Source organism: Eucyclogobius newberryi, unplaced genomic scaffold (assembly GCF_026437365.1).
Source record: "Eucyclogobius newberryi isolate DKJ021-1_F unplaced genomic scaffold, fEucNew1.0.hap1 SCAF_106, whole genome shotgun sequence".
Classification (NCBI taxonomy): domain Eukaryota; kingdom Metazoa; phylum Chordata; class Actinopteri; order Gobiiformes; family Gobiidae; genus Eucyclogobius; species Eucyclogobius newberryi.
The window spans coordinates 60,001-86,288 of NW_027315731.1; the positions used below are offsets into that span (position 1 = coordinate 60,001).

General features: G+C 43.3%; 2 protein-coding genes across 2 annotated transcripts in view; both read right to left on the reverse strand.

Annotated features, from left to right (window-relative positions):
- The window catches only part of LOC140384347 (alpha-tectorin-like), a 14,963-nt gene extending 12,525 nt beyond the window's left edge, over positions 1–2,438 (reverse strand). The window contains exons 1-5 of the mRNA XM_072466027.1: positions 2,100–2,438; positions 1,809–1,959; positions 1,646–1,733; positions 1,496–1,558; positions 148–347 (exon numbers count right to left, since the gene is read on the reverse strand). Of these exons, the coding sequence (XP_072322128.1) occupies positions 148–347; positions 1,496–1,558; positions 1,646–1,733; positions 1,809–1,959; positions 2,100–2,438 (841 nt within the window). The remainder of the gene's footprint in view (positions 1–147; positions 348–1,495; positions 1,559–1,645; positions 1,734–1,808; positions 1,960–2,099) is intronic.
- Positions 2,439–4,820: 2,382 nt separating this feature from the next.
- LOC140384299 (uncharacterized) lies at positions 4,821–26,288 on the reverse strand (the record flags this gene model as incomplete). Its single annotated transcript, XM_072466023.1, has 12 exons — positions 4,821–5,159; positions 9,093–9,200; positions 11,199–11,276; positions 11,511–11,588; positions 12,237–12,338; positions 13,029–13,079; positions 15,084–15,131; positions 15,324–15,482; positions 21,243–21,296; positions 21,609–21,665; positions 22,512–22,625; positions 26,208–26,288. Coding segments are annotated over 12 exons (1,269 nt in total), but the record flags the coding sequence as incomplete, so codon positions are not given.

The following is a 26,288-nucleotide window of genomic DNA, read 5'->3' on the forward strand; positions in this document are numbered from 1 at the left end:
TTAAAAATAAACAAAATGCAGATGTACTTCCTCAGTCATCAAGGCATGTTCCATTGTAACAAAGGTTTCGAAAAACTGGGTGATGACCACCGATTATTGGACATGTATCTAATTACGATATGTGATTATGTGATTGTGAGCTCTTACGACATCTGGTGACTTGTCTCCAGTTTCCAAGTGTCACGTTTCTCAGGGAGCAGGCTCGGGCATAGGCCTCATGCAAGCTACATTTCACATGGTCCTTGTCCGGGTATTTGCAGAGAGTGTCAGTGCATGCAGTGATGTAGGGTTCTGGATCAATCTCACTGTGACAGGTACTGAAGGAGTTATCAAGGAGGGCATTACAGCTGTGAAGAAAAATACCACAGAAGTTATCCAAGGAGCACACACAAAATTTACAGCAGTGGCATGGTCAGGGCAGCGCAATAAAACCTAAAACTATATATCGGCTGGTCCAAATAATGTCCAAAGTCTTGTTTTCCCTTCATCTCTGACAACCTGAGACAAATCTTCAAATTACCTGAGAAATGAGTGAGAGCACCAGAGTTGTCAGAGCCATTATTTGCCATTTGTCCATGTTTTCCTCATGAAGTGACTTTGAATGCCCCATGGCAGGTGCTCACTTCCCTATCGCACCCCAAGAATGACAGGTAGCTTACTCACAGGGATTGGATTCAAGCATGTGGTGTTTGCTCACATCGCATAAGCACTGAACACATCCATGGGGTGTGCACCTGGACCTGGATCTGGTATGTGAGGACAGTGCTGCTCCATATGGTAAGTGGACAAATAGCTCAATAACAGAGTTCATTGCTCCCACAAGGATCGTCTTTAAACTAGAACTAAGCCTGGGTCGGTCTTATCCCAACATACAACTTACCAAACCAGAAATGCACCATGGCTCACTATTTTGTAATAAAAGATTTACAACACACACATCCAATATGGACTGTGTGTCCAGCCATTTCAGTCCGAGCAGGGAATAAAGCACCAAACCTCTGCTCTATGCAGTGAGTCAGCCACAGTTGTACGGTGAGCTCGTACTCCAGTCTCGCTGAGCCAGAGAGGCATCGGAAAAACCTGCTCCATCAGCAGCTTCATACAGTGACCACTGCTCTGCCTCTGCTTGGTCTCATAAAGAGCTAGCCTAAACAAGCCGCAGAAAGCATATCCACAATCTCATGCCCCGAACCCTTCAAGTATCAGCATATTTGGCTCTATTTGGACCGGGGCCTTTAGGGTTGTTCCACGACCACTGTCTTTCATTCAGTCATTTAGTTCCACTATATTTATAGCAGGTAAAGAAATGTTTGGTATAATATCTGACAAATTATTTATGTAGCCATAAATTAGCAATGCTTTAGTCATTAGTTTTGTCCATTGGTCTATTAGACTATTAGATTAGGACTAAATCTAAAATAACCAGAATACTATGTTATTTCACCACTGTTATGTGGAATGAATGGAGTGACTAATGGGCTTAATGGTAACTTACTGTTGAGTCATTGCACCACAGTTGATGCTACTGTCGTTGTCTTGTTTGTAAGTAGTTTCACAGCTAAGGGACGACAGAAGTAAATAATGTAAATCAGAGAAAAAAAAGAGAGCGTTGTAAGATATTGAATCTAAAAAATAAAAGACTTACCCTTTGACGCTAAATGTAGTAGACTTCATTGAATTTATTGAAGTATTAGAATCGGCACATAACCCATTGAAAACTGACAGATCTCCATCTAGCAAAATAGTTATTATAAAATGAAATAGTAAAAAAAAATTGTAATACTGTTTTTGTTAATATTAAGCATTACCTTCAATGTAGATTTGTGCAGTGTTGCCATTAAAGAAAATTGAGACAGGTGATGACAGGGGTAAAATTGCGGTGACTCCATTAATGTCCTTTGTAATGGTAACATTTCCAACAGTTTTTTGACTACTAATATTGAGAGGAGATCCGTTTGTCTAAAAGATTAAGCGGGGGAGGTCAAAATATGTTACATTTCTTATTTTCTGAACACAGGCTATCTGTTCTACAAAAGCAACAGTTAAAAAAAGACATGTGAGATTATAAAGGCAATTCAAAAATAATAGTTGCAACTCACCTCAATCCGATTTCCTGGTCCGATAACTATTTTTGTTTTCTTGTTGATACGCAAGATTAGATGATCAAACAAACTCAAATCTTTTCGACGTTTATCCTGAAAAGCACCTAGTACCTCAAAACCTGACAAAGATAATAGGTTGTACACACAGTGGTGTGAGATTGAGGAAACAAATCCAGCAACATCTATAACAGCCGAGCCAGTGACTGTACAAAGAGAAAATGAACTTGTGGTTGGCGCGGTGGATGTAGGATTGGTCTGAAAGGTAGTTGTAGCATTGCTGGTAGCAGTGGTTGTAGCATTTGTTGGTAAAGTGGTAGTTATTTGGATTGGAGACATGGTTGTAGCATTGGCAGGAGTAGTGGTTGTAGCATTTGTTGGTGACGTGGTTGTAGCATTATTGGAAGCAGTGGTTGTGACATTAACAGGAGCAGTGGTTGTGACATTAACAGGAGCAGTGGTTGTGGCATTAGTAGGAGCAGAGGTTGTAGCATTTGTTGGTGAAGTGGTAGTTATTTGGATTGGAGAGGTGGTTGTAGCATTATTGGAAGCAGTGGTTGTGGCATTAGCAGGAGCAGAGGTTGTAGCATTTGTTGGTGAAGTGGTAGTCATTTGGGTTGGAGAGGTGGTTGTAGCATTATTGGGAGTAGTGGTTGTAGCATTTGTTGGTGACGTGGTTGTAGCATTATTGGAAGCAGTGGTTGTGACATTAACAGGAGCAGTGGTTGTAGCATTTGTTGGTGAAGTGGTAGTCATTTGGGTTGGAGAGGTGGTTGTAGCATTATTGGGAGTAGTGGTTGTGACATTAACAGGAGCAGTGGTTGTAGCATTTGTTTGAGAAGTGGTAGTCATTTGGGTTGGAGAGGTGGTTGTAGCATTATTGGGAGCAGTGGTTATGGCATTAGAAGGAGCAGTGGTTGTAGCATTTGTTGGTGAAGTGGTAGTTATTTGGATTGGAGAAGTGGTTGTAGCATTTGTTGGTGACGTGGTTGTAGCATTATTGGAAGCAGTGGTTGTGACATTAACAAGAGCAGTGGTTGTGGCATTTGTTTGAGAGGTGGTAGTCATTTGGGTTGGAGAGGTGGTTGTAGCATTATTGGGAGTAGTGGTTGTAGCATTTATTGGTGACGTGGTTGTAGCATTATTGGAAGCAGTGGTTGTGACATTAACAGGAGCAGTGGTTGTAGCATTATTGGGAGCAGTGGTTGTGGCATTAGAAGGAGCAGTGGTTGTAGCATTTGTTTGAGATGTGGTAGTTATTTGGATTGGAGAGGTGGTTGTAGCATTGGCGGGAGTAGTGGTTGTAGCATTTGTTGGTGACGTGGTTGTAGCATTATTGGAAGCAGTGGTTGTGACATTAACAAGAGCAGTGGTTGTAGCATTTGTTGGTGAAGTGGTAGTTATTTGGATTGGAGAGGTGGTTGTAGCATTGGCAGGAGTAGTGGTTGTAGCATTTGTTGGTGTCGTGGTTGTAGCATTATTGGAAGCAGTGGTTGTGACATTAACAAGAGCAGTGGTTGTAGCATTTGTTTGAGAGGTGGTAGTCATTTGGGTTGTAGAGGTGGTTGTAGCATTATTGTAAGCAGTGGTTGTGACATTTGTTTGAGAAGTGGTAGTCATTTGGGTTGGAGAGGTGGTTGTAGCATTATTGGGAGTAGTGGTTGTAGCAGTTGTTGGTGACGTGGTTGTAGCATTATTGGGAGCAGTGGTTGTTACATTTGTTTGAGAAGTGGTAGTCATTTGGGTTGTAGTGGTGGTTGTAGCATTATTGGGAGTAGTGGTTGTGGCATTAGTAGGAGCAGTGGTTGTAGCATTTGTTGGTGAAGTGGTAGTTTTTTGGATTGGAGAGGTGGTTGTAGCATTATTGGAAAAAGTGGTTGTGGAATTTATAGGAGCAGTGGTTGTAGCATTAGTAGGAGCAGTGGTTGTAGCATTTGTTGGTGAAGTGGTAGTTTTTTGCATTGGAGAGGTGGTTGTAGCATTGGCAGGAGTAGTGGTTGTAGCATTTGTTGGTGATGTGGTTGTTGCATTATTGGAAGCAGTGGTTGTTACATTTGTTTGAGAAGTGGTTGTCATTTGGGTTGGAGAGGTCGTTGTAGCATTGGCAGGAGTAGTGGTTGTAGCATTTGTTGGTGACGTGGTTGTAGCATTATTGGAAGCAGTGGTTGTGACATTTGTTTGAGAAGTGGTAGTCATTTGGGTTGGAGAGGTGGTTGTAGCATTATTGGAAGCAGTGGGTGTGGCATTAATAGGAGCAGTGGTTGTAGCATTTGTTGGTGAAGTCGTAGTTATTTGGATTGGAGAGGTGGTTGTAGCATTGGCGGGAGTAGTGGTTGTAGCATTTGTTGGTGTCGTGGTTGTAGCATTATTGGAAGCAGTGGTTATGACATTAACAGGAGCAGTGGTTGTAGCATTTGTTGGTGATGTGGTTGTAGCATTATTGGTAGCAGTGGTTGTAGCATTTGTTTGAGAAGTGGTAGTTATTTGGGTTGGAGAGGTGGTTGTAGCATTATTGGGAGCAGTGGTTGTGGCATTAGAAGGAGCAGTGGTTGTAGCATTTGTTGGTGAAGTGGTAGTTATTTGGGTTGTAGAGGTGGTTGTAGCATTATTGGGAGTAGTGGTTGTAGCATTTGTTGGTGAAGTTGTAGTTTTTTGGATTGGAGAGGTGGTTGTAGCATTGGCAGGAGTAGTGGTTGTAGCATTTGTTGGTGTCGTGGTTGTAGCATTATTGGAAGCAGTGGTTGTGACATTAACAAGAGCCGTGGTTGTAGCATTTGTTTGAGAGGTGGTAGTCATTTGGGTTGTAGAGGTGGTTGTAGCATTATTGTAAGCAGTGTTTGTGACATTTGTTTGAGAAGTGGTAGTCATTTGGGTTGGAGAGGTGGTTGTAGCATTATTGGGAGTAGTGGTTGTAGCAGTTGTTGGTGACGTGGTTGTAGCATTATTGGAAGCAGTGGTTGTGACATTAACAGGAGAAGTGGTTGTAGCATTATTGGGAGCAGTGGTTGTGGCATTAGTAGGAGCAGTGGTTGTAGCATTTGTTGGTGAAGTGGTAGTTTTCTGGATTGGAGAGGTGGTTGTAGCATTGGCAGGAGTAGTGGTTGTAGCATTTGTTGGTGACGTGGTTGTAGCATTATTGGAAGCAGTGGTTGTGACATTAACAAGAGCAGTGGTTGTAGCATTTGTTTGAGAGGTGGTAGTTATTTGGGTTGTAGAGGTGGTTGTAGCTTTATTGGGAGCAGTGGTCGTGGCATTAGTAGGAGCAGAGGTTGTAGCATTTGTTGGTGAAGTGGTAGTTATTTGGATTGGAGAAGTGGTTGTAGCAATATTGGGAGTAGTGGTGTTAGCATTTGTTGGTGACGTGGTTGTAGCATTATTGGAAGCAGTGGTTGTGACATTAACAAGAGCAGTGGTTGTGGCATTTGTTTGAGAGGTGGTAGTCCTTTGGGTTGTAGAGGTGGTTGTAGCATTATTGGAAGCAGTGGTTGTGACATTTGTTTGAGAAGTGGTAGTCATTTCGGTTGGAGAGGTGGTTGTAGCATTATTGGGAGTACTGGTTGTAGCATTTGTTGGTGACATGGTTGTAGCATTATTGTTAGCAGTGGTTGTGACATTATCAGGAGCAGTGGTTGAAGCATTATTGGGAGCAGTGGTTGTGGCATTAGAAGGAGCAGTGGTTGTAGCATTTGTTTGAGATGTGGTAGTTATTTGGATTGGAGAGGTGGTTGTAGCATTGGCGGGAGTAGTGGTTGTAGCATTTGTTGGTGACGTGGTTGTAGCATTATTGGAAGCAGTGGTTGTGACATTAACAGGAGCAGTGGTTGTAGCATTTGTTGGTGATGTGGTTGTTGCATTATTGGAAGCAGTGGTTGTTACATTTGTTTGAGAAGTGGTAGTCATTTGGGTTGGAGAGGTGGTTGTAGCATTATTGGAAGCAGTGGTTGTGGCATTAGTAGGAGCAGTGGTTGTAGCATTTGTTGGTGAAGTGGTAGTTTTTTGGATTGGAGAGGTGGTTGTAGCATTGGCGGGAGTAGTGGTTGTAGCATTTGTTGGTGTCGTGGTTGTAGCATTATTGGAAGCAGTGGTTATGACATTAACAGGAGCAGTGTTTGTAGCATTTGTTGGTGATGTGGTTGTAGCATTATTGGGAGCAGTGGTTGTGGCATTAACAAGAGCAGTGGTTGTAGCATGTGTTTGAGAGGTGGTATTAATTTGGGTTGCAGAGGTGGTTGTAGCATTATTGGGAGCAGTGGTTGTGGCATTAGTAGGAGCAGAGGTTGTAGCATTTGTTGGTGAAGTGGTAGTTATTTGGATTGGAGAAGTGGTTGTAGCATTATTGGGAGTAGTGGTTGTAGCATTATTGGAAGCAGTGGTTGTGACATTAACAGGAGCAGTGGTTGTAGCATTTGTTGGTGATGTGGTTGTAGCATTATTGGGAGCAGTGGTTGTAGCATTTGTTTGAGAGGTGGTAGTCATTTGGGTTGGAGAGGTGGTTGTAGCATTATTGGGAGTAGTGGTTGTAGCATTTGTTGGTGACGTGGTTGTAGCATTATTGGGAGCAGTGGTTGTGGCATTAGAAGGAGCAGTGGTTGTAGCATTTGTTTGAGATGTGGTAGTTATTTGGATTGGAGAGGTGGTTGTAGCATTGGCGGGAGTAGTGGTTGTAGCATTTGTTGGTGTCGTGGTTGTAGCATTATTGGAAGCAGGGGTTGTGACATTAACAGGAGCAGTGGTTGTAGCATTTGTTGGTGAAGTGGTAGTTATTTGGATTGGAGAGGTGGTTGTAGCATTGGCGGGAGTAGTGGTTGTAGCATTTGTTGGTGTCGTGGTTGTAGCATTATTGGAAGCAGTGGTTGTGACATTAACAGGAGCAGTGGTTGTAGCATTTGTTGGTGATGTGGTTGTAGCATTATTGGGAGCAGTGGTTGTAGCGTTTGTTTGAGAAGTGGTAGTCATTTGGGTTGGAGAGGTGGTTGTAGCTTTATTGGGAGCAGTGGTTTTGGCATTAGAAGGAGCAGTGGTTGTAGCATTTGTTGGTGAAGTGGTAGTTATTTGGATTGGAGAGGTGGTTGTAGCATTATTGGGAGTAGTGGTTGTAGCATTTGTTGGTGACGTGGTTGTATTATTATTGGAAGCAGAGGTTGTGACATTAACAGGAGCAGTGGTTGTAGCATTTGTTGGTGACGTGGTTGTAGCATTATTGGAAGCAGTGGTTGTGACATTTGTTTGAGAAGTGGTAGTCATTTGGGTTGGAGAGGTGGTTGTAGCATTGGCGGGAGTAGTGGTTGTAGCATTTGTTGGTGACGTGGTTGTAGCATTATTGGAAGCAGTGGTTGTGACATTAACAAGAGCAGTGGTTGTGGCATTTGCTTGAGAGGTGGTAGTCATTTGGGTTGGAGAAGTGGTTGTAGCAATATTGGGAGTAGTGGTTGTAGCATTTGTTGGTGACGTGGTTGTAGCATTATTGGAAGCAGTGGTTGTGACGTTTGTTTGAGAAGTGGTAGTCATTTGGGTTGGAGAGGTGGTTGTAGCATTATTGGGAGTAGTGGTTGTAGCATTTGTTGGTGACGTGGTTGTAGCATTATTGGAAGCAGTGGTTGTGACATTAACAAGAGCAGTGGTTGTGGCATTTGCTTGAGAGGTGGTAGTCATTTGGGTTGTAGAGGTGGTCGTAGCATTATTGGAAGCAGTGGTTGTGGCATTTGTTTGAGAAGTGGTAGTCATTTCGGTTGGAGAGGTGGTTGTAGCATTATTGGGAGTAGTGGTTGTAGCATTTGTTGGTGACGTGGTTGTAGCATTATTGGAAGCAGTGGTTGTGACATTTGTTTGAGAAGTGGTAGTCATTTGGGTTGGAGAGGTGGTTTTAGCATTATTGGGAGTAGTGGTTGTAGCATTTGTTGGTGACGTGGTTGTAGCATTATTGGAAGCAGTGGTTGTGACATTATCAGGAGCAGTGGTTGTAGCATTATTGGGAGCAGTGGTTGTGGCATTAGAAGGAGCAGTGGTTGTAGCATTTGTTTGAGATGTGGTAGTTATTTGGATTGGAGAAGTGGTTGTAGCAATATTGGGAGTAGTGGTTGTAGCATTTGTTGGTGACGTGGTTGTAGCATTATTGGAAGCAGTGGTTGTGACATTTGTTTGAGAAGTGGTAGTTATTTGGATTGGAGAGGTGGTTGTAGCATTATTGGGAGCAGTGGTTGTTGCATTAGTAGGAGCAGAGGTTGTAGCATTTGTTGGTGAAGTGGTAGTTATTTGGATTGGAGAAGTGGTTGTAGCATTATTGGGAGTAGTGGTTGTAGCATTTGTTGGTGATGGGGTTGTAGCATTATTGGAAGCAGTGGTTGTGACATTAACAGGAGCAGTGGTTGTGACATTAACAGGAGCAGTGGTTGTAGCATTTGTTGGTGATGTGGTTGTAGCATTATTGGGAGCAGTGGTTGTAGCGTTTGTTTGAGAAGTGGTAGTCATTTGGGTTGGAGAGGTGGTTGTAGCTTTATTGGGAGCAGTGGTTTTGGCATTAGAAGGAGCAGTGGTTGTAGCATTTGTTGGTGAAGTGGTAGTTATTTGGATTGGAGAGGTGGTTGTAGCATTATTGGGAGTAGTGGTTGTAGCATTTGTTGGTGACGTGGTTGTATTATTATTGGAAGCAGAGGTTGTGACATTAACAGGAGCAGTGGTTGTAGCATTTGTTGGTGATGTGGTTGTAGCATTATTGGGAGCAGTGGTTGTAGCATTTGTTTGAGAAGTGGTAGTCATTTGGGTTGGAGAGGTGGTTGTAGCATTATTGGGAGCAGTTGTTGTGGCATTAGAAGGAGCAGTGGTTGTAGCATTTGTTTGAGATGTGGTAGTTATTTGGATTGGAGAGGTGGTTGTAGCATTGGCGGGAGTAGTGGTTGTAGCATTTGTTGGTGACGTGGTTGTTGCATTATTGGAAGCAGTGGTTGTTACATTTGTTTGAGAAGTGGTAGTCATTTGGGTTGGAGAGGTGGTTGTAGCATTATTGGGAGCAGTGGTTGTGGCATTAGTAGGAGCAGTGGTTGTAGCATTTGTTGGTGAAGTGGTAGTTTTTTGGATTGGAGAGTTGGTTGTAGCATTGGCAGGAGTAGTGGTTGTAGCATTTGTTGGTGACGTGGTTGTAGCATTATTGTAAGCAGTGGTTGTGACATTAACAAGAGCAGTGGTTGTAGCATTTGTTTGAGAGGTGGTAGTCATTTGGGTTGTAGTGGTGGTTGTGGCATTATTGGGAGCAGTGGTTGTGGCATTAGTAGGAGCAGAGGTTGTAGCATTTGTTGGTGAAGTGGTAGTTATTTGGATTGGAGAAGTGGTTGTAGCAATATTGGGAGTAGTGGTGTTAGCATTTGTTGGTGACGTGGTTGTAGCATTATTGGAAGCAGTGGTTGTGACATTAACAGGAGCAGTGGTTGTAGCATTTGTTGGTGATGTGGTTGTAGCATTATTGGGAGCAGTGGTTGTAGCATTTGTTTGAGAAGTGGTAGTCATTTGGGTTGGAGAGGTGGTTGTAGCATTGGCAGGAGTAGTGGTTGTAGCATTTGTTGGTGACGTGGTTGTAGCATTATTGGGAGCAGTGGTTGTGGCATTAACAAGAGCAGTGGTTGTAGCATGTGTTTGAGAGGTGGTATTAATTTGGGTTGCAGAGGTGGTTGTAGCATTATTGGGAGCAGTGGTTGTGGCATTAGTAGGAGCAGAGGTTGTAGCATTTGTTGGTGAAGTGGTAGTTATTTGGATTGGAGAAGTGGTTGTAGCATTATTGGGAGTAGTGGTTGTAGCATTATTGGAAGCAGTGGTTGTGACATTAACAGGAGCAGTGGTTGTAGCATTTGTTGGTGATGTGGTTGTAGCATTATTGGGAGCAGTGGTTGTAGCGTTTGTTTGAGAAGTGGTAGTCATTTGGGTTGGAGAGGTGGTTGTAGCTTTATTGGGAGCAGTGGTTTTGGCATTAGAAGGAGCAGTGGTTGTAGCATTTGTTGGTGAAGTGGTAGTTATTTGGATTGGAGAGGTGGTTGTAGCATTATTGGGAGTAGTGGTTGTAGCATTTGTTGGTGACGTGGTTGTATTATTATTGGAAGCAGAGGTTGTGACATTAACAGGAGCAGTGGTTGTAGCATTTGTTGGTGACGTGGTTGTAGCATTATTGGAAGCAGTGGTTGTGACATTTGTTTGAGAAGTGGTAGTCATTTGGGTTGGAGAGGTGGTTGTAGCATTGGCGGGAGTAGTGGTTGTAGCATTTGTTGGTGACGTGGTTGTAGCATTATTGGAAGCAGTGGTTGTGACATTAACAAGAGCAGTGGTTGTGGCATTTGCTTGAGAGGTGGTAGTCATTTGGGTTGGAGAAGTGGTTGTAGCAATATTGGGAGTAGTGGTTGTAGCATTTGTTGGTGACGTGGTTGTAGCATTATTGGAAGCAGTGGTTGTGACGTTTGTTTGAGAAGTGGTAGTCATTTGGGTTGGAGAGGTGGTTGTAGCATTATTGGGAGTAGTGGTTGTAGCATTTGTTGGTGACGTGGTTGTAGCATTATTGGAAGCAGTGGTTGTGACATTAACAAGAGCAGTGGTTGTGGCATTTGCTTGAGAGGTGGTAGTCATTTGGGTTGTAGAGGTGGTCGTAGCATTATTGGAAGCAGTGGTTGTGGCATTTGTTTGAGAAGTGGTAGTCATTTCGGTTGGAGAGGTGGTTGTAGCATTATTGGGAGTAGTGGTTGTAGCATTTGTTGGTGACGTGGTTGTAGCATTATTGGAAGCAGTGGTTGTGACATTTGTTTGAGAAGTGGTAGTCATTTGGGTTGGAGAGGTGGTTTTAGCATTATTGGGAGTAGTGGTTGTAGCATTTGTTGGTGACGTGGTTGTAGCATTATTGGAAGCAGTGGTTGTGACATTATCAGGAGCAGTGGTTGTAGCATTATTGGGAGCAGTGGTTGTGGCATTAGAAGGAGCAGTGGTTGTAGCATTTGTTTGAGATGTGGTAGTTATTTGGATTGGAGAAGTGGTTGTAGCAATATTGGGAGTAGTGGTTGTAGCATTTGTTGGTGACGTGGTTGTAGCATTATTGGAAGCAGTGGTTGTGACATTTGTTTGAGAAGTGGTAGTTATTTGGATTGGAGAGGTGGTTGTAGCATTATTGGGAGCAGTGGTTGTTGCATTAGTAGGAGCAGAGGTTGTAGCATTTGTTGGTGAAGTGGTAGTTATTTGGATTGGAGAAGTGGTTGTAGCATTATTGGGAGTAGTGGTTGTAGCATTTGTTGGTGATGGGGTTGTAGCATTATTGGAAGCAGTGGTTGTGACATTAACAGGAGCAGTGGTTGTGACATTAACAGGAGCAGTGGTTGTAGCATTTGTTGGTGATGTGGTTGTAGCATTATTGGGAGCAGTGGTTGTAGCGTTTGTTTGAGAAGTGGTAGTCATTTGGGTTGGAGAGGTGGTTGTAGCTTTATTGGGAGCAGTGGTTTTGGCATTAGAAGGAGCAGTGGTTGTAGCATTTGTTGGTGAAGTGGTAGTTATTTGGATTGGAGAGGTGGTTGTAGCATTATTGGGAGTAGTGGTTGTAGCATTTGTTGGTGACGTGGTTGTATTATTATTGGAAGCAGAGGTTGTGACATTAACAGGAGCAGTGGTTGTAGCATTTGTTGGTGATGTGGTTGTAGCATTATTGGGAGCAGTGGTTGTAGCATTTGTTTGAGAAGTGGTAGTCATTTGGGTTGGAGAGGTGGTTGTAGCATTATTGGGAGCAGTTGTTGTGGCATTAGAAGGAGCAGTGGTTGTAGCATTTGTTTGAGATGTGGTAGTTATTTGGATTGGAGAGGTGGTTGTAGCATTGGCGGGAGTAGTGGTTGTAGCATTTGTTGGTGACGTGGTTGTTGCATTATTGGAAGCAGTGGTTGTTACATTTGTTTGAGAAGTGGTAGTCATTTGGGTTGGAGAGGTGGTTGTAGCATTATTGGGAGCAGTGGTTGTGGCATTAGTAGGAGCAGTGGTTGTAGCATTTGTTGGTGAAGTGGTAGTTTTTTGGATTGGAGAGTTGGTTGTAGCATTGGCAGGAGTAGTGGTTGTAGCATTTGTTGGTGACGTGGTTGTAGCATTATTGTAAGCAGTGGTTGTGACATTAACAAGAGCAGTGGTTGTAGCATTTGTTTGAGAGGTGGTAGTCATTTGGGTTGTAGTGGTGGTTGTGGCATTATTGGGAGCAGTGGTTGTGGCATTAGTAGGAGCAGAGGTTGTAGCATTTGTTGGTGAAGTGGTAGTTATTTGGATTGGAGAAGTGGTTGTAGCAATATTGGGAGTAGTGGTGTTAGCATTTGTTGGTGACGTGGTTGTAGCATTATTGGAAGCAGTGGTTGTGACATTAACAGGAGCAGTGGTTGTAGCATTTGTTGGTGATGTGGTTGTAGCATTATTGGGAGCAGTGGTTGTAGCATTTGTTTGAGAAGTGGTAGTCATTTGGGTTGGAGAGGTGGTTGTAGCATTGGCAGGAGTAGTGGTTGTAGCATTTGTTGGTGACGTGGTTGTAGCATTATTGGAAGCAGTGGTTGTGACATTAACAAGAGCAGTGGTTGTGGCATTTGTTTGAGAGTTGGTAGTCATTTGGGTTGTAGAGGTGGTTGTAGCATTATTGGGAGTAGTGGTTGTAGCATTTGTTGGTGACGTGGTTGTAGCATTATTGGAAGCAGTGGTTGTGACATTAACAAGAGCAGTGGTTGTAGCATTTGTTGGTGAAGTGGTAGTTATTTGGATTGGAGAAGTGGTTGTAGCATTATTGGGAGTAGTGGTTGTAGCATTTGTTGGTGAAGTGGTAGTTTTTTGGATTGGAGAGATGGTTGTAGCATTGGCAGGAGTAGTGGTTGTAGCATTTGTTGGTGACGTGGTTGTAGCATTATTGGAAGCAGTGGTTGTGACATTAACAAGAGCAGTGGTTGTAGCATTTGTTTGAGAGGTGGTAGTCATTTGGGTTGTAGAGGTGGTTGTAGCATTATTGGAAGCAGTGGTTGTGACATTTGTTTGAGAAGTGGTAGTCATTTCGGTTGGAGAGGTGGTTGTAGCATTATTGGGAGTAGTGGTTGTAGCGTTTGTTGGTGACGTGGTTGTAGCATTATTGGAAGCAGTGGTTGTGACATTTGTTTGAGAAGTGGTAGTCATTTGGGTTGGAGAGGTGGTTGTAGCAGTATTGGGAGTAGTGGTTGTAGCATTTGTTGGTGACGTGGTTGTAGCATTATTGGAAGCAGTGGTTGTGACATTAACAGGAGCAGTGGTTGTAGCATTATTGGGAGCAGTGGTTGTGGCATTAGAAGGAGCAGTGGTTGTTGCATTTGTTTGAGATGTGGTAGTTATTTGGATTGGAGAGGTGGTTGTAGCATTGGCGGGAGTAGTGGTTGTAGCATTTGTTGGTGACGTGGTTGTAGCATTATTGGAAGCAGTGGTTGTGACACTAACAAGAGCAGTGGTTGTAGCATTTGTTGGTGAAGTGGTAGTTATTTGGATTGGAGAAGTGGTTGTAGCATTATTGGGAGTAGTGGTTGTAGCATTTGTTGGTGAAGTGGTAGTTTTTTGGATTGGAGAGGTGGTTGTAGCATTGGCAGGAGTAGTGGTTGTAGCATTTGTTGGTGACGTGGTTGTAGCATTATTGGAAGCAGTGGTTGTGACATTTGTTTGAGAAGTGGTAGTCATTTGGGTTGGAGAGGTGGTTGTAGCATTATTGGGAGTAGTGGTTGTAGCATTTGTTGGTGACGTGGTTGTAGCATTATTGGAAGCAGTGGTTGTGACATTTGTTTGAGATGTGGTAGTTATTTGGATTGGAGTAGTGGTTGTAGCATTTGTTGGTGATGTGGTTGTAGCATTATTGGAAGCAGTGGTTGTGACATTAGCAAGAGCAGTGGTTGTAGCATTTGTTGGTGAAGTGGTAGTTATTTGGATTGGAGAAGTGGTTGTAGCATTATTGGGAGTAGTGGTTGTAGCATTTGTTGGTGAAGTGGTAGTTTTTTGGATTGGAGAGGTGGTTGTAGCATTGGCAGGAGTAGTGGTTGTAGCATTTGTTGGTGACGTGGTTGTAGCATTAATGGAAGCAGTGGTTGTGACATTTGTTTGAGAAGTGGTAGTCATTTGGGTTGGAGAGGTGGTTGTAGCATTATTGGGAGTAGTGGTTGTAGCATTTGTTGGTGACGTGGTTGTAGCATTATTGGAAGCAGTGGTTGTGACATTATCAGGAGCAGTGGTTGTAGCATTATTGGGAGCAGTGGTTGTGGCATTAGAAGGAGCAGTGGTTGTAGCATTTGTTTGAGATGTGGTAGTTATTTGGATTGGAGAGGTGGTTGTAGCATTGACGGGAATAGTGGTTGTAGCATTTGTTGGTGACGTGGTTGTAGCATTATTGGAAGCAGTGGTTGTGACATTAACAGGAGCAGTGGTTGTAGCATTTCTTTGTGATGTGGTTGTTGCATTATTGGAAGCAGTGGTTGTTACATTTGTTTGAGAAGTGGTAGTCATTTGGGTTGGAGAGGTGGTTGTAGCATTGGCAGGAGTAGTGGTTGTAGCATTTGTTGGTGACGTGGTTGTAGCATTATTGGAAGCAGTGGTTGTGACATTTGTTTGAGAAGTGTTAGTCATTTGGGTTGGAGAGGTGGTTGTAGCATTATTGGGAGCAGTGGTTGTGGCATTAATAGGAGCAGTGGTTGTAGCATTTGTTGGTGAAGTGGTAGTCATTTGGGTTGGAGAGGTGGTTGTAGCATTATTGGGAGTAGTGGTTGTAGCAGTTGTTGGTGACGTGGTTGTAGCATTATTGGAAGCAGTGGTTGTGACATTAACAGGAGCAGTGGTTGTAGCATTATTGGGAGCAGTGGTTGTGGCATTAGAAGGAGCAGTGGTTGTAGCATTTGTTTGAGATGTGGTAGTTATTTGGATTGGAGAGGTGGTTGTAGCATTGGCGGGAGTAGTGGTTGTAGCATTTGTTGGTGACGTGGTTGTAGCATTATTGGAAGCAGTGGTTGTGACATTAACAGGAGCAGTGGTTGTAGCAGTGGTTGTTGGTGATGTGGTTGTTGCATTATTGGAAGCAGTGGTTGTTACATTTGTTTGAGAAGTGGTAGTCATTTGGGTTGGAGAGGTGGTTGTAGCATTATTGGAAAAACTGGTTGTGGCATTAATAGGAGCAGTGGTTGTAGCATTTGTTGGTGAAGTGGTAGTTATTTGGATTGGAGAGGTGGTTGTAGCATTGGCGGGAGTAGTGGTTGTAGCATTTGTTGGTGACGTGGTTGTAGCATTATTGGAAGCAGTGGTTGTGACATTAACAGGAGCAGTGGTTGTAGCATTTGTTTGAGAGGTGGTAGTCATTTGGGTTGTAGTGGTGGTTGTAGCATTATTGGGAGCAGTGGTTGTGGCATTTGTTGGTGAAGTGGTAGTTATTTGGATTGGAGAGGTGGTTGTAGCATTGGCAGGAGTAGTGGTTGTAGCATTTGTTGGTGACGTGGTTGTAGCATTATTGGAAGCAGTGGTTGTTACATTTGTTTGAGAAGTGGTAGTCATTTGGGTTGGAGAGGTGGTTGTAGCATTATTGGGAGCAGTGGTTGTGGCATTAGTAGGAGCAGTGGTTGTAGCATTTGTTGGTGAAGTGGTAGTTTTTTGGATTGGAGAAGTGGTTGTAGCAATATTGGGAGTAGTGGTGTTAGCATTTGTTGGTGACGTGGTTGTAGCATTATTGTAAGCAGTGGTTGTGACATTAACAAGAGCAGTGGTTGTAGCATTTGTTTGAGAGGTGGTAGTCATTTGGGTTGTAGTGGTGGTTGTAGCATTATTGGGAGCAGTGGTTGTGGCATTAGTAGGAGCAGAGGTTGTAGCATTTGTTGGTGAAGTGGTAGTTATTTGGATTGGAGAAGTGGTTGTAGCAATATTGGGAGTAGTGGTGTTAGCATTTGTTGGTGACGTGGTTGTAGCATTATTGGAAGCAGTGGTTGTGACATTAACAGGAGCAGTGGTTGTAGCATTTGTTGGTGATGTGGTTGTAGCATTATTGGGAGCAGTGGTTGTAGCATTTGTTTGAGAAGTGGTAGTCATTTGGGTTGGAGAGGTGGTTGTAGCATTATTGGGAGCAGTGGTTGTGGCATTAATAGGAGCAGTGGTTGTAGCATTTGTTGGTGAAGTGGTAGTTATTTGGATTGGAGAGGTGGTTGTAGCATTGGCAGGAGTAGTGGTTGTAGCATTCGTTGGTGACGTGGTTGTAGCATTATTGGAAGCAGTGGTTGTGACATTAACAAGAGCAGTGGTTGTGGCATTTGTTTGAGAGGTGGTAGTCATTTCGGTTTGAGAGGTGGTTGTAGCATTATTGGGAGTACTGGTTGTAGCATTTGTTGGTGATGTGGTTGTAGCATTATTGGAAGCAGTGGTTGTGACATTTGTTTGAGAAGTGGTAGTCATTTGGGTTGGAGAGGTGGTTGTAGCATTATTGGGAGTAGTGGTTGTAGCATTTGTTGGTGACGTGGTTGTAGCATTATTGGAAGCAGTGGTTGTGACATTAACAGGAGCAGTGGTTGTAGCATTTGTTTGAGATGTGGTAGTTATTTGGATTGGAGAGGTGGTTGTAGCATTATTGGGAGTAGTGGTTGTAGCATTTGTTGGTGAAGTGGTAGTTATTTGGATTGGAGAAGTGGTTGTAGCATTATTGGGAGTAGTGGTTGTAGCATTTGTTGGTGAAGTGGTAGTTTTTTGGATTGGAGAGGTGGTTGTAGCATTGGCAGGAGTAGTGGTTGTAGCATTTGTTTGTGTCGTGGTTGTAGCATTATTGGAAGCAGTGGTTGTGACATTAACAGGAGCAGTGGTTGTAGCATTTGTTGGTGATGTGGTTGTAGCATTATTGGGAGCAGTGGTTGTAGCATTTGTTTGAGAAGTGGTAGTCATTTGGGTTGGAGAGGTGGTTGTAGCATTATTGGGAGCAGTGGTTGTGGGATTAATAGGAGCAGTGGTTGAAGCATTTGTTGGTGAAGTGGTAGTTATTTGGATTGGAGAGGTGGTTGTAGCATTGGCAGGAGTAGTGGTTGTAGCATTCGTTGGTGACGTGGTTGTAGCATTATTGGAAGCAGTGGTTGTGACATTAACAAGAGCAGTGGTTGTGGCATTTGTTTGAGAGGTGGTAGTCATTTCGGTTTGAGAGGTGGTTGTAGCATTATTGGGAGTAGTGGTTGTAGCATTTGTTGGTGATGAAGTTGTAGCATTATTGGAAGCAGTGGTTGTGACATTTGTTTGAGAAGTGGTAGTCATTTGGGTTGGAGAGGTGGTTGTAGCATTATTGGGAGTAGTGGTTGTAGCATTTGTTGGTGACGTGGTTGTAGCATTATTGGAAGCAGTGGTTGTGACATTAACAGGAGCAGTGGTTGTAGCATTTGTTTGAGATGTGGTAGTTATTTGGATTGGAGAGGTGGTTGTAGCATTATTGGGAGTAGTGGTTGTAGCATTTGTTGGTGAAGTGGTAGTCATTTGGGTTGGAGAGGTGGTTGTAGCATTATTGGAAGCAGTGGTTGTGACATTTGTTTGAGAAGTGGTAGTCATTTCGGTTTGAGAGGTGGTTGTAGCATTATTGGGAGTAGTGGTTGTAGCATTTGTTGGTGATGAAGTTGTAGCATTATTGGAAGCAGTGGTTGTGACATTTGTTTGAGAAGTGGTAGTCATTTGGGTTGGAGAGGTGGTTGTAGCATTATTGGGAGTAGTGGTTGTAGCATTTGTTGGTGACGTGGTTGTAGCATTATTGGAAGCAGTGGTTGTGACATTAACAGGAGCAGTGGTTGTAGCATTTGTTTGAGATGTGGTAGTTATTTGGATTGGAGAGGTGGTTGTAGCATTATTGGGAGTAGTGGTTGTAGCATTTGTTGGTGAAGTGGTAGTCATTTGGGTTGGAGAGGTGGTTGTAGCATTATTGGGAGTAGTGGTTGTAGCAGTTGTTGGTGACGTGGTTGTAGCATTATTGGAAGCAGTGGTTGTGACATTAACAGGAGCAGTGGTTGTAGCATTATTGGGAGCAGTGGTTGTGGCATTAGAAGGAGCAGTGGTTGTAGCATTTGTTTGAGATGTGGTAGTTATTTGGATTGGAGAGGTGGTTGTAGCATTGGCGGGAGTAGTGGTTGTAGCATTTGTTGGTGACGTGGTTGTAGCATTATTGGAAGCAGTGGTTGTGACATTAACAGGAGCAGTGGTTGTAGCAGTGGTTGTTGGTGATGTGGTTGTTGCATTATTGGAAGCAGTGGTTGTTACATTTGTTTGAGAAGTGGTAGTCATTTGGGTTGGAGAGGTGGTTGTAGCATTATTGGAAAAACTGGTTGTGGCATTAATAGGAGCAGTGGTTGTAGCATTTGTTGGTGAAGTGGTAGTTATTTGGATTGGAGAGGTGGTTGTAGCATTGGCGGGAGTAGTGGTTGTAGCATTTGTTGGTGACGTGGTTGTAGCATTATTGGAAGCAGTGGTTGTGACATTAACAGGAGCAGTGGTTGTAGCATTTGTTTGAGAGGTGGTAGTCATTTGGGTTGTAGTGGTGGTTGTAGCATTATTGGGAGCAGTGGTTGTGGCATTTGTTGGTGAAGTGGTAGTTATTTGGATTGGAGAGGTGGTTGTAGCATTGGCAGGAGTAGTGGTTGTAGCATTTGTTGGTGACGTGGTTGTAGCATTATTGGAAGCAGTGGTTGTTACATTTGTTTGAGAAGTGGTAGTCATTTGGGTTGGAGAGGTGGTTGTAGCATTATTGGGAGCAGTGGTTGTGGCATTAGTAGGAGCAGTGGTTGTAGCATTTGTTGGTGAAGTGGTAGTTTTTTGGATTGGAGAAGTGGTTGTAGCAATATTGGGAGTAGTGGTGTTAGCATTTGTTGGTGACGTGGTTGTAGCATTATTGTAAGCAGTGGTTGTGACATTAACAAGAGCAGTGGTTGTAGCATTTGTTTGAGAGGTGGTAGTCATTTGGGTTGTAGTGGTGGTTGTAGCATTATTGGGAGCAGTGGTTGTGGCATTAGTAGGAGCAGAGGTTGTAGCATTTGTTGGTGAAGTGGTAGTTATTTGGATTGGAGAAGTGGTTGTAGCAATATTGGGAGTAGTGGTGTTAGCATTTGTTGGTGACGTGGTTGTAGCATTATTGGAAGCAGTGGTTGTGACATTAACAGGAGCAGTGGTTGTAGCATTTGTTGGTGATGTGGTTGTAGCATTATTGGGAGCAGTGGTTGTAGCATTTGTTTGAGAAGTGGTAGTCATTTGGGTTGGAGAGGTGGTTGTAGCATTATTGGGAGCAGTGGTTGTGGCATTAATAGGAGCAGTGGTTGTAGCATTTGTTGGTGAAGTGGTAGTTATTTGGATTGGAGAGGTGGTTGTAGCATTGGCAGGAGTAGTGGTTGTAGCATTCGTTGGTGACGTGGTTGTAGCATTATTGGAAGCAGTGGTTGTGACATTAACAAGAGCAGTGGTTGTGGCATTTGTTTGAGAGGTGGTAGTCATTTCGGTTTGAGAGGTGGTTGTAGCATTATTGGGAGTAGTGGTTGTAGCATTTGTTGGTGATGTGGTTGTAGCATTATTGGAAGCAGTGGTTGTGACATTTGTTTGAGAAGTGGTAGTCATTTGGGTTGGAGAGGTGGTTGTAGCATTATTGGGAGTAGTGGTTGTAGCATTTGTTGGTGACGTGGTTGTAGCATTATTGGAAGCAGTGGTTGTGACATTAACAGGAGCAGTGGTTGTAGCATTTGTTTGAGATGTGGTAGTTATTTGGATTGGAGAGGTGGTTGTAGCATTATTGGGAGTAGTGGTTGTAGCATTTGTTGGTGAAGTGGTAGTTATTTGGATTGGAGAAGTGGTTGTAGCATTATTGGGAGTAGTGGTTGTAGCATTTGTTGGTGAAGTGGTAGTTTTTTGGATTGGAGAGGTGGTTGTAGCATTGGCAGGAGTAGTGGTTGTAGCATTTGTTTGTGTCGTGGTTGTAGCATTATTGGAAGCAGTGGTTGTGACATTAACAGGAGCAGTGGTTGTAGCATTTGTTGGTGATGTGGTTGTAGCATTATTGGGAGCAGTGGTTGTAGCATTTGTTTGAGAAGTGGTAGTCATTTGGGTTGGAGAGGTGGTTGTAGCATTATTGGGAGCAGTGGTTGTGGCATTAATAGGAGCAGTGGTTGTAGCATTTGTTGGTGAAGTGGTAGTTATTTGGATTGGAGAGGTGGTTGTAGCATTGGCAGGAGTAGTGGTTGTAGCATTCGTTGGTGACGTGGTTGTATCATTATTGGAAGCAGTGGTTGTGACATTAACAAGAGCAGTGGTTGTGGCATTTGTTTGAGAGGTGGTAGTCATTTGGGTTGTAGAGGTGGTTGTAGCATTATTGGAAGCAGTGGTTGTGACATTTGTTTGAGAAGTGGTAGTCATTTCGGTTTGAGAGGTGGTTGTAGCATTATTGGGAGTAGTGGTTGTAGCATTTGTTGGTGATGAAGTTGTAGCATTATTGGAAGCAGTGGTTGTGACATTTGTTTGAGAAGTGGTAGTCATTTGGGTTGGAGAGGTGGTTGTAGCATTATTGGGAGTAGTGGTTGTAGCATTTGTTGGTGACGTGGTTGTAGCATTATTGGAAGCAGTGGTTGTGACATTAACAGGAGCAGTGGTTGTAGCATTTGTTTGAGATGTGGTAGTTATTTGGATTGGAGAGGTGGTTGTAGCATTATTGGCAGTAGTGGTTGTAGCATTTGTTGGTGAAGTGGTAGTTATTTGGATTGGAGAAGTGGTTGTAGCATTATTGGGAGTAGTGGTTGTAGCATTTGTTGGTGAAGTGGTAGTTTTTTGGATTGGAGAGGTGGTTGTAGCATTGGCAGGAGTAGTGGTTGTAGCATTTGTTGGTGTCGTGGTTGTAGCATTATTGGAAGCAGTGGTTGTGACATTAACAAGAGCAGTGGTTGTAGCATTTGTTTGAGAGGTGGTAGTCATTTGTGTTGTAGAGGTGGTTGTAGCATTATTGGGAGCAGTGGTTGTAGCATTTGTTGGTGAAGTGGTAGTTATTTGGATTGGAGAAGTGGTTGTAGCATTATTGGGAGTAGTGGTTGTAGCATTTGTTGGTGATGTGGTTGTAGCATTATTGGAAGCAGTGGTTGTGACATTAACAGGAGCAGTGGTTGTAGCATTATTGGGAGCAGTTGTTGTAGCATTTGTTTGAGAGGTGGTAGTCATTTGGGTTGTAGAGGTGGTTGTAGCATTATTGGAAGCAGTGGTTGTGACATTTGTTTGAGAAGTGGTAGTCATTTGGGTTGGAGAGGTGGTTGTAGCATTATTGGGAGTAGTGGTTGTAGCAGTTGTTGGTGACGTGGTTGTAGCATTATTGGAAGCAGTGGTTGTGACATTAACAGGAGCAGTGGTTGTAGCATTATTGGGAGCAGTGGTTGTGGCATTAGAAGGAGCAGTGGTTGTAGCATTTGTTTGAGATGTGGTAGTTATTTGGATTGGAGAGGTGGTTGTAGCATTGGCGGGAGTAGTGGTTGTAGCATTTGTTGGTGACGTGGTTGGAGCATTATTGGAAGCAGTGGTTGTGACATTAACAGGAGCAGTGGTTGTAGCAGTGGTTGTTGGTGATGTGGTTGTTGCATTATTGGAAGCAGTGGTTGTTACATTTGTTTGAGAAGTGGTAGTCATTTGGGTTGGAGAGGTGGTTGTAGCATTATTGGGAGTAGTGTTTGTAGCAGTTGTTGGTGACGTGGTTGTAGCATTATTGGAAGCAGTGGTTGTGACATTAACAGGAGCAGTGGTTGTAGCATTATTGGGAGCAGTGGTTGTGGCATTAGTAGGAGCAGTGGTTGTAGCATTTGTTGGTGAAGTGGTAGTTTTTTGGATTGGAGTAGTGGTGTTAGCATTTGTTGGTGACGTGGTTGTAGCATTATTGTAAGCAGTGGTTGTGACATTAACAAGAGCAGTGGTTGTAGCATTTGTTTGAGAGGTGGTAGTCATTTGGGTTGTAGTGGTGGTTGTAGCATTATTGGGAGCAGTGTTTGTGGCATTAGTAGGAGCAGAGGTTGTAGCATTTGTTGGTGAAGTGGTAGTTATTTGGATTGGAGAAGTGGTTGTAGCAATATTGGGAGTAGTGGTGTTAGCATTTGTTGGTGACGTGGTTGTAGCATTATTGGAAGCAGTGGTTGTGACATTAACAGGAGCAGTGGTTGTAGCATTTGTTGGTGATGTGGTTGTAGCATTATTGGGAGCAGTGGTTGTAGCATTTGTTTGAGAAGTGGTAGTCATTTGGGTTGGAGAGGTGGTTGTAGCATTATTGGGAGCAGTGGTTGTGGCATTAATAGGAGCAGTGGTTGTAGCATTTGTTGGTGAAGTGGTAGTCATTTGGGTTGGAGAGGTGGTTGTAGCATTATTGGGAGCAGTGGTTGTGGCATTAATAGGAGCAGTGGTTGTAGCATTTGTTGGTGAAGTGGTAGTTATTTGGATTGGAGAAGTGGTTGTAGCATTCGTTGGTGATGTGGTTGTAGCATTATTGGAAGCAGTGGTTGTGACATTAACAAGAGCAGTGGTTGTGGCATTTGTTTGAGAGGTGGTAGTCATTTGGGTTGTAGAGGTGGTTGTAGCATTATTGGAAGCAGTGGTTGTGACATTTGTTTGAGAAGTGGTAGTCATTTCGGTTTGAGAGGTGGTTGTAGCATTATTGGGAGTAGTGGTTGTAGCATTTGTTGGTGATGTGGTTGTAGCATTATTGGAAGCAGTGGTTGTGACATTTGTTTGAGAAGTGGTAGTCATTTGGGTTGGAGAGGTGGTTGTAGCATTATTGGGAGTAGTGGTTGTAGCATTTGTTGGTGACGTGGTTGTAGCATTATTGGAAGCAGTGGTTGTGACATTAACAGGAGCAGTGGTTGTAGCATTTGTTTGAGATGTGGTAGTTATTTGGATTGGAGAGGTGGTTGTAGCATTATTGGGAGTAGTGGTTGTAGCATTTGTTGGTGAAGTGGTAGTCATTTGGGTTGGAGAGGTGGTTGTAGCATTATTGGGAGTAGTGGTTGTAGCAGTTGTTGGTGACGTGGTTGTAGCATTATTGGAAGCAGTGGTTGTGACATTAACAGGAGCAGTGGTTGTAGCATTATTGGGAGCAGTGGTTGTGGCATTAGAAGGAGCAGTGGTTGTAGCATTTGTTTGAGATGTGGTAGTTATTTGGATTGGAGAGGTGGTTGTAGCATTGGCGGGAGTAGTGGTTGTAGCATTTGTTGGTGACGTGGTTGTAGCATTATTGGAAGCAGTGGTTGTGACATTAACAGGAGCAGTGGTTGTAGCAGTGGTTGTTGGTGATGTGGTTGTTGCATTATTGGAAGCAGTGGTTGTTACATTTGTTTGAGAAGTGGTAGTCATTTGGGTTGGAGAGGTGGTTGTAGCATTATTGGAAAAACTGGTTGTGGCATTAATAGGAGCAGTGGTTGTAGCATTTGTTGGTGAAGTGGTAGTTATTTGGATTGGAGAGGTGGTTGTAGCATTGGCGGGAGTAGTGGTTGTAGCATTTGTTGGTGACGTGGTTGTAGCATTATTGGAAGCAGTGGTTGTGACATTAACAGGAGCAGTGGTTGTAGCATTTGTTTGAGAGGTGGTAGTCATTTGGGTTGTAGTGGTGGTTGTAGCATTATTGGGAGCAGTGGTTGTGGCATTTGTTGGTGAAGTGGTAGTTATTTGGATTGGAGAGGTGGTTGTAGCATTGGCAGGAGTAGTGGTTGTAGCATTTGTTGGTGACGTGGTTGTAGCATTATTGGAAGCAGTGGTTGTTACATTTGTTTGAGAAGTGGTAGTCATTTGGGTTGGAGAGGTGGTTGTAGCATTATTGGGAGCAGTGGTTGTGGCATTAGTAGGAGCAGTGGTTGTAGCATTTGTTGGTGAAGTGGTAGTTTTTTGGATTGGAGAAGTGGTTGTAGCAATATTGGGAGTAGTGGTGTTAGCATTTGTTGGTGACATGGTTGTAGCATTATTGTAAGCAGTGGTTGTGACATTAACAAGAGCAGTGGTTGTAGCATTTGTTTGAGAGGTGGTAGTCATTTGGGTTGTAGTGGTGGTTGTAGCATTATTGGGAGCAGTGGTTGTGGCATTAGTAGGAGCAGAGGTTGTAGCATTTGTTGGTGAAGTGGTAGTTATTTGGATTGGAGAAGTGGTTGTAGCAATATTGGGAGTAGTGGTGTTAGCATTTGTTGGTGACGTGGTTGTAGCATTATTGGAAGCAGTGGTTGTGACATTAACAGGAGCAGTGGTTGTAGCATTTGTTGGTGATGTGGTTGTAGCATTATTGGGAGCAGTGGTTGTAGCATTTGTTTGAGAAGTGGTAGTCATTTGGGTTGGAGAGGTGGTTGTAGCATTATTGGGAGCAGTGGTTGTGGCATTAATAGGAGCAGTGGTTGTAGCATTTGTTGGTGAAGTGGTAGTTATTTGGATTGGAGAGGTGGTTGTAGCATTGGCAGGAGTAGTGGTTGTAGCATTCGTTGGTGACGTGGTTGTAGCATTATTGGGAGTAGTGGTTGTAGCATTTGTTGGTGACGTGGTTGTAGCATTATTGGAAGCAGTGGTTGTGACATTAACAGGAGCAGTGGTTGTAGCATTTGTTTGAGATGTGGTAGTTATTTGGATTGGAGAGGTGGTTGTAGCATTATTGGGAGTAGTGGTTGTAGCATTTGTTGGTGAAGTGGTAGTTATTTGGATTGGAGAAGTGGTTGTAGCATTATTGGGAGTAGTGGTTGTAGCATTTGTTGGTGAAGTGGTAGTTTTTTGGATTGGAGAGGTGGTTGTAGCATTGGCAGGAGTAGTGGTTGTAGCATTTGTTTGTGTCGTGGTTGTAGCATTATTGGAAGCAGTGGTTGTGACATTAACAGGAGCAGTGGTTGTAGCATTTGTTGGTGATGTGGTTGTAGCATTATTGGGAGCAGTGGTTGTAGCATTTGTTTGAGAAGTGGTAGTCATTTGGGTTGGAGAGGTGGTTGTAGCATTATTGGGAGCAGTGGTTGTGGCATTAATAGGAGCAGTGGTTGTAGCATTTGTTGGTGAAGTGGTAGTTATTTGGATTGGAGAGGTGGTTGTAGCATTGGCAGGAGTAGTGGTTGTAGCATTCGTTGGTGACGTGGTTGTATCATTATTGGAAGCAGTGGTTGTGACATTAACAAGAGCAGTGGTTGTGGCATTTGTTTGAGAGGTGGTAGTCATTTGGGTTGTAGAGGTGGTTGTAGCATTATTGGAAGCAGTGGTTGTGACATTTGTTTGAGAAGTGGTAGTCATTTCGGTTTGAGAGGTGGTTGTAGCATTATTGGGAGTAGTGGTTGTAGCATTTGTTGGTGATGAAGTTGTAGCATTATTGGAAGCAGTGGTTGTGACATTTGTTTGAGAAGTGGTAGTCATTTGGGTTGGAGAGGTGGTTGTAGCATTATTGGGAGTAGTGGTTGTAGCATTTGTTGGTGACGTGGTTGTAGCATTATTGGAAGCAGTGGTTGTGACATTAACAGGAGCAGTGGTTGTAGCATTTGTTTGAGATGTGGTAGTTATTTGGATTGGAGAGGTGGTTGTAGCATTATTGGCAGTAGTGGTTGTAGCATTTGTTGGTGAAGTGGTAGTTATTTGGATTGGAGAAGTGGTTGTAGCATTATTGGGAGTAGTGGTTGTAGCATTTGTTGGTGAAGTGGTAGTTTTTTGGATTGGAGAGGTGGTTGTAGCATTGGCAGGAGTAGTGGTTGTAGCATTTGTTGGTGTCGTGGTTGTAGCATTATTGGAAGCAGTGGTTGTGACATTAACAAGAGCAGTGGTTGTAGCATTTGTTTGAGAGGTGGTAGTCATTTGTGTTGTAGAGGTGGTTGTAGCATTATTGGGAGCAGTGGTTGTAGCATTTGTTGGTGAAGTGGTAGTTATTTGGATTGGAGAAGTGGTTGTAGCATTATTGGGAGTAGTGGTTGTAGCATTTGTTGGTGATGTGGTTGTAGCATTATTGGAAGCAGTGGTTGTGACATTAACAGGAGCAGTGGTTGTAGCATTATTGGGAGCAGTTGTTGTAGCATTTGTTTGAGAGGTGGTAGTCATTTGGGTTGTAGAGGTGGTTGTAGCATTATTGGAAGCAGTGGTTGTGACATTTGTTTGAGAAGTGGTAGTCATTTGGGTTGGAGAGGTGGTTGTAGCATTATTGGGAGTAGTGGTTGTAGCAGTTGTTGGTGACGTGGTTGTAGCATTATTGGAAGCAGTGGTTGT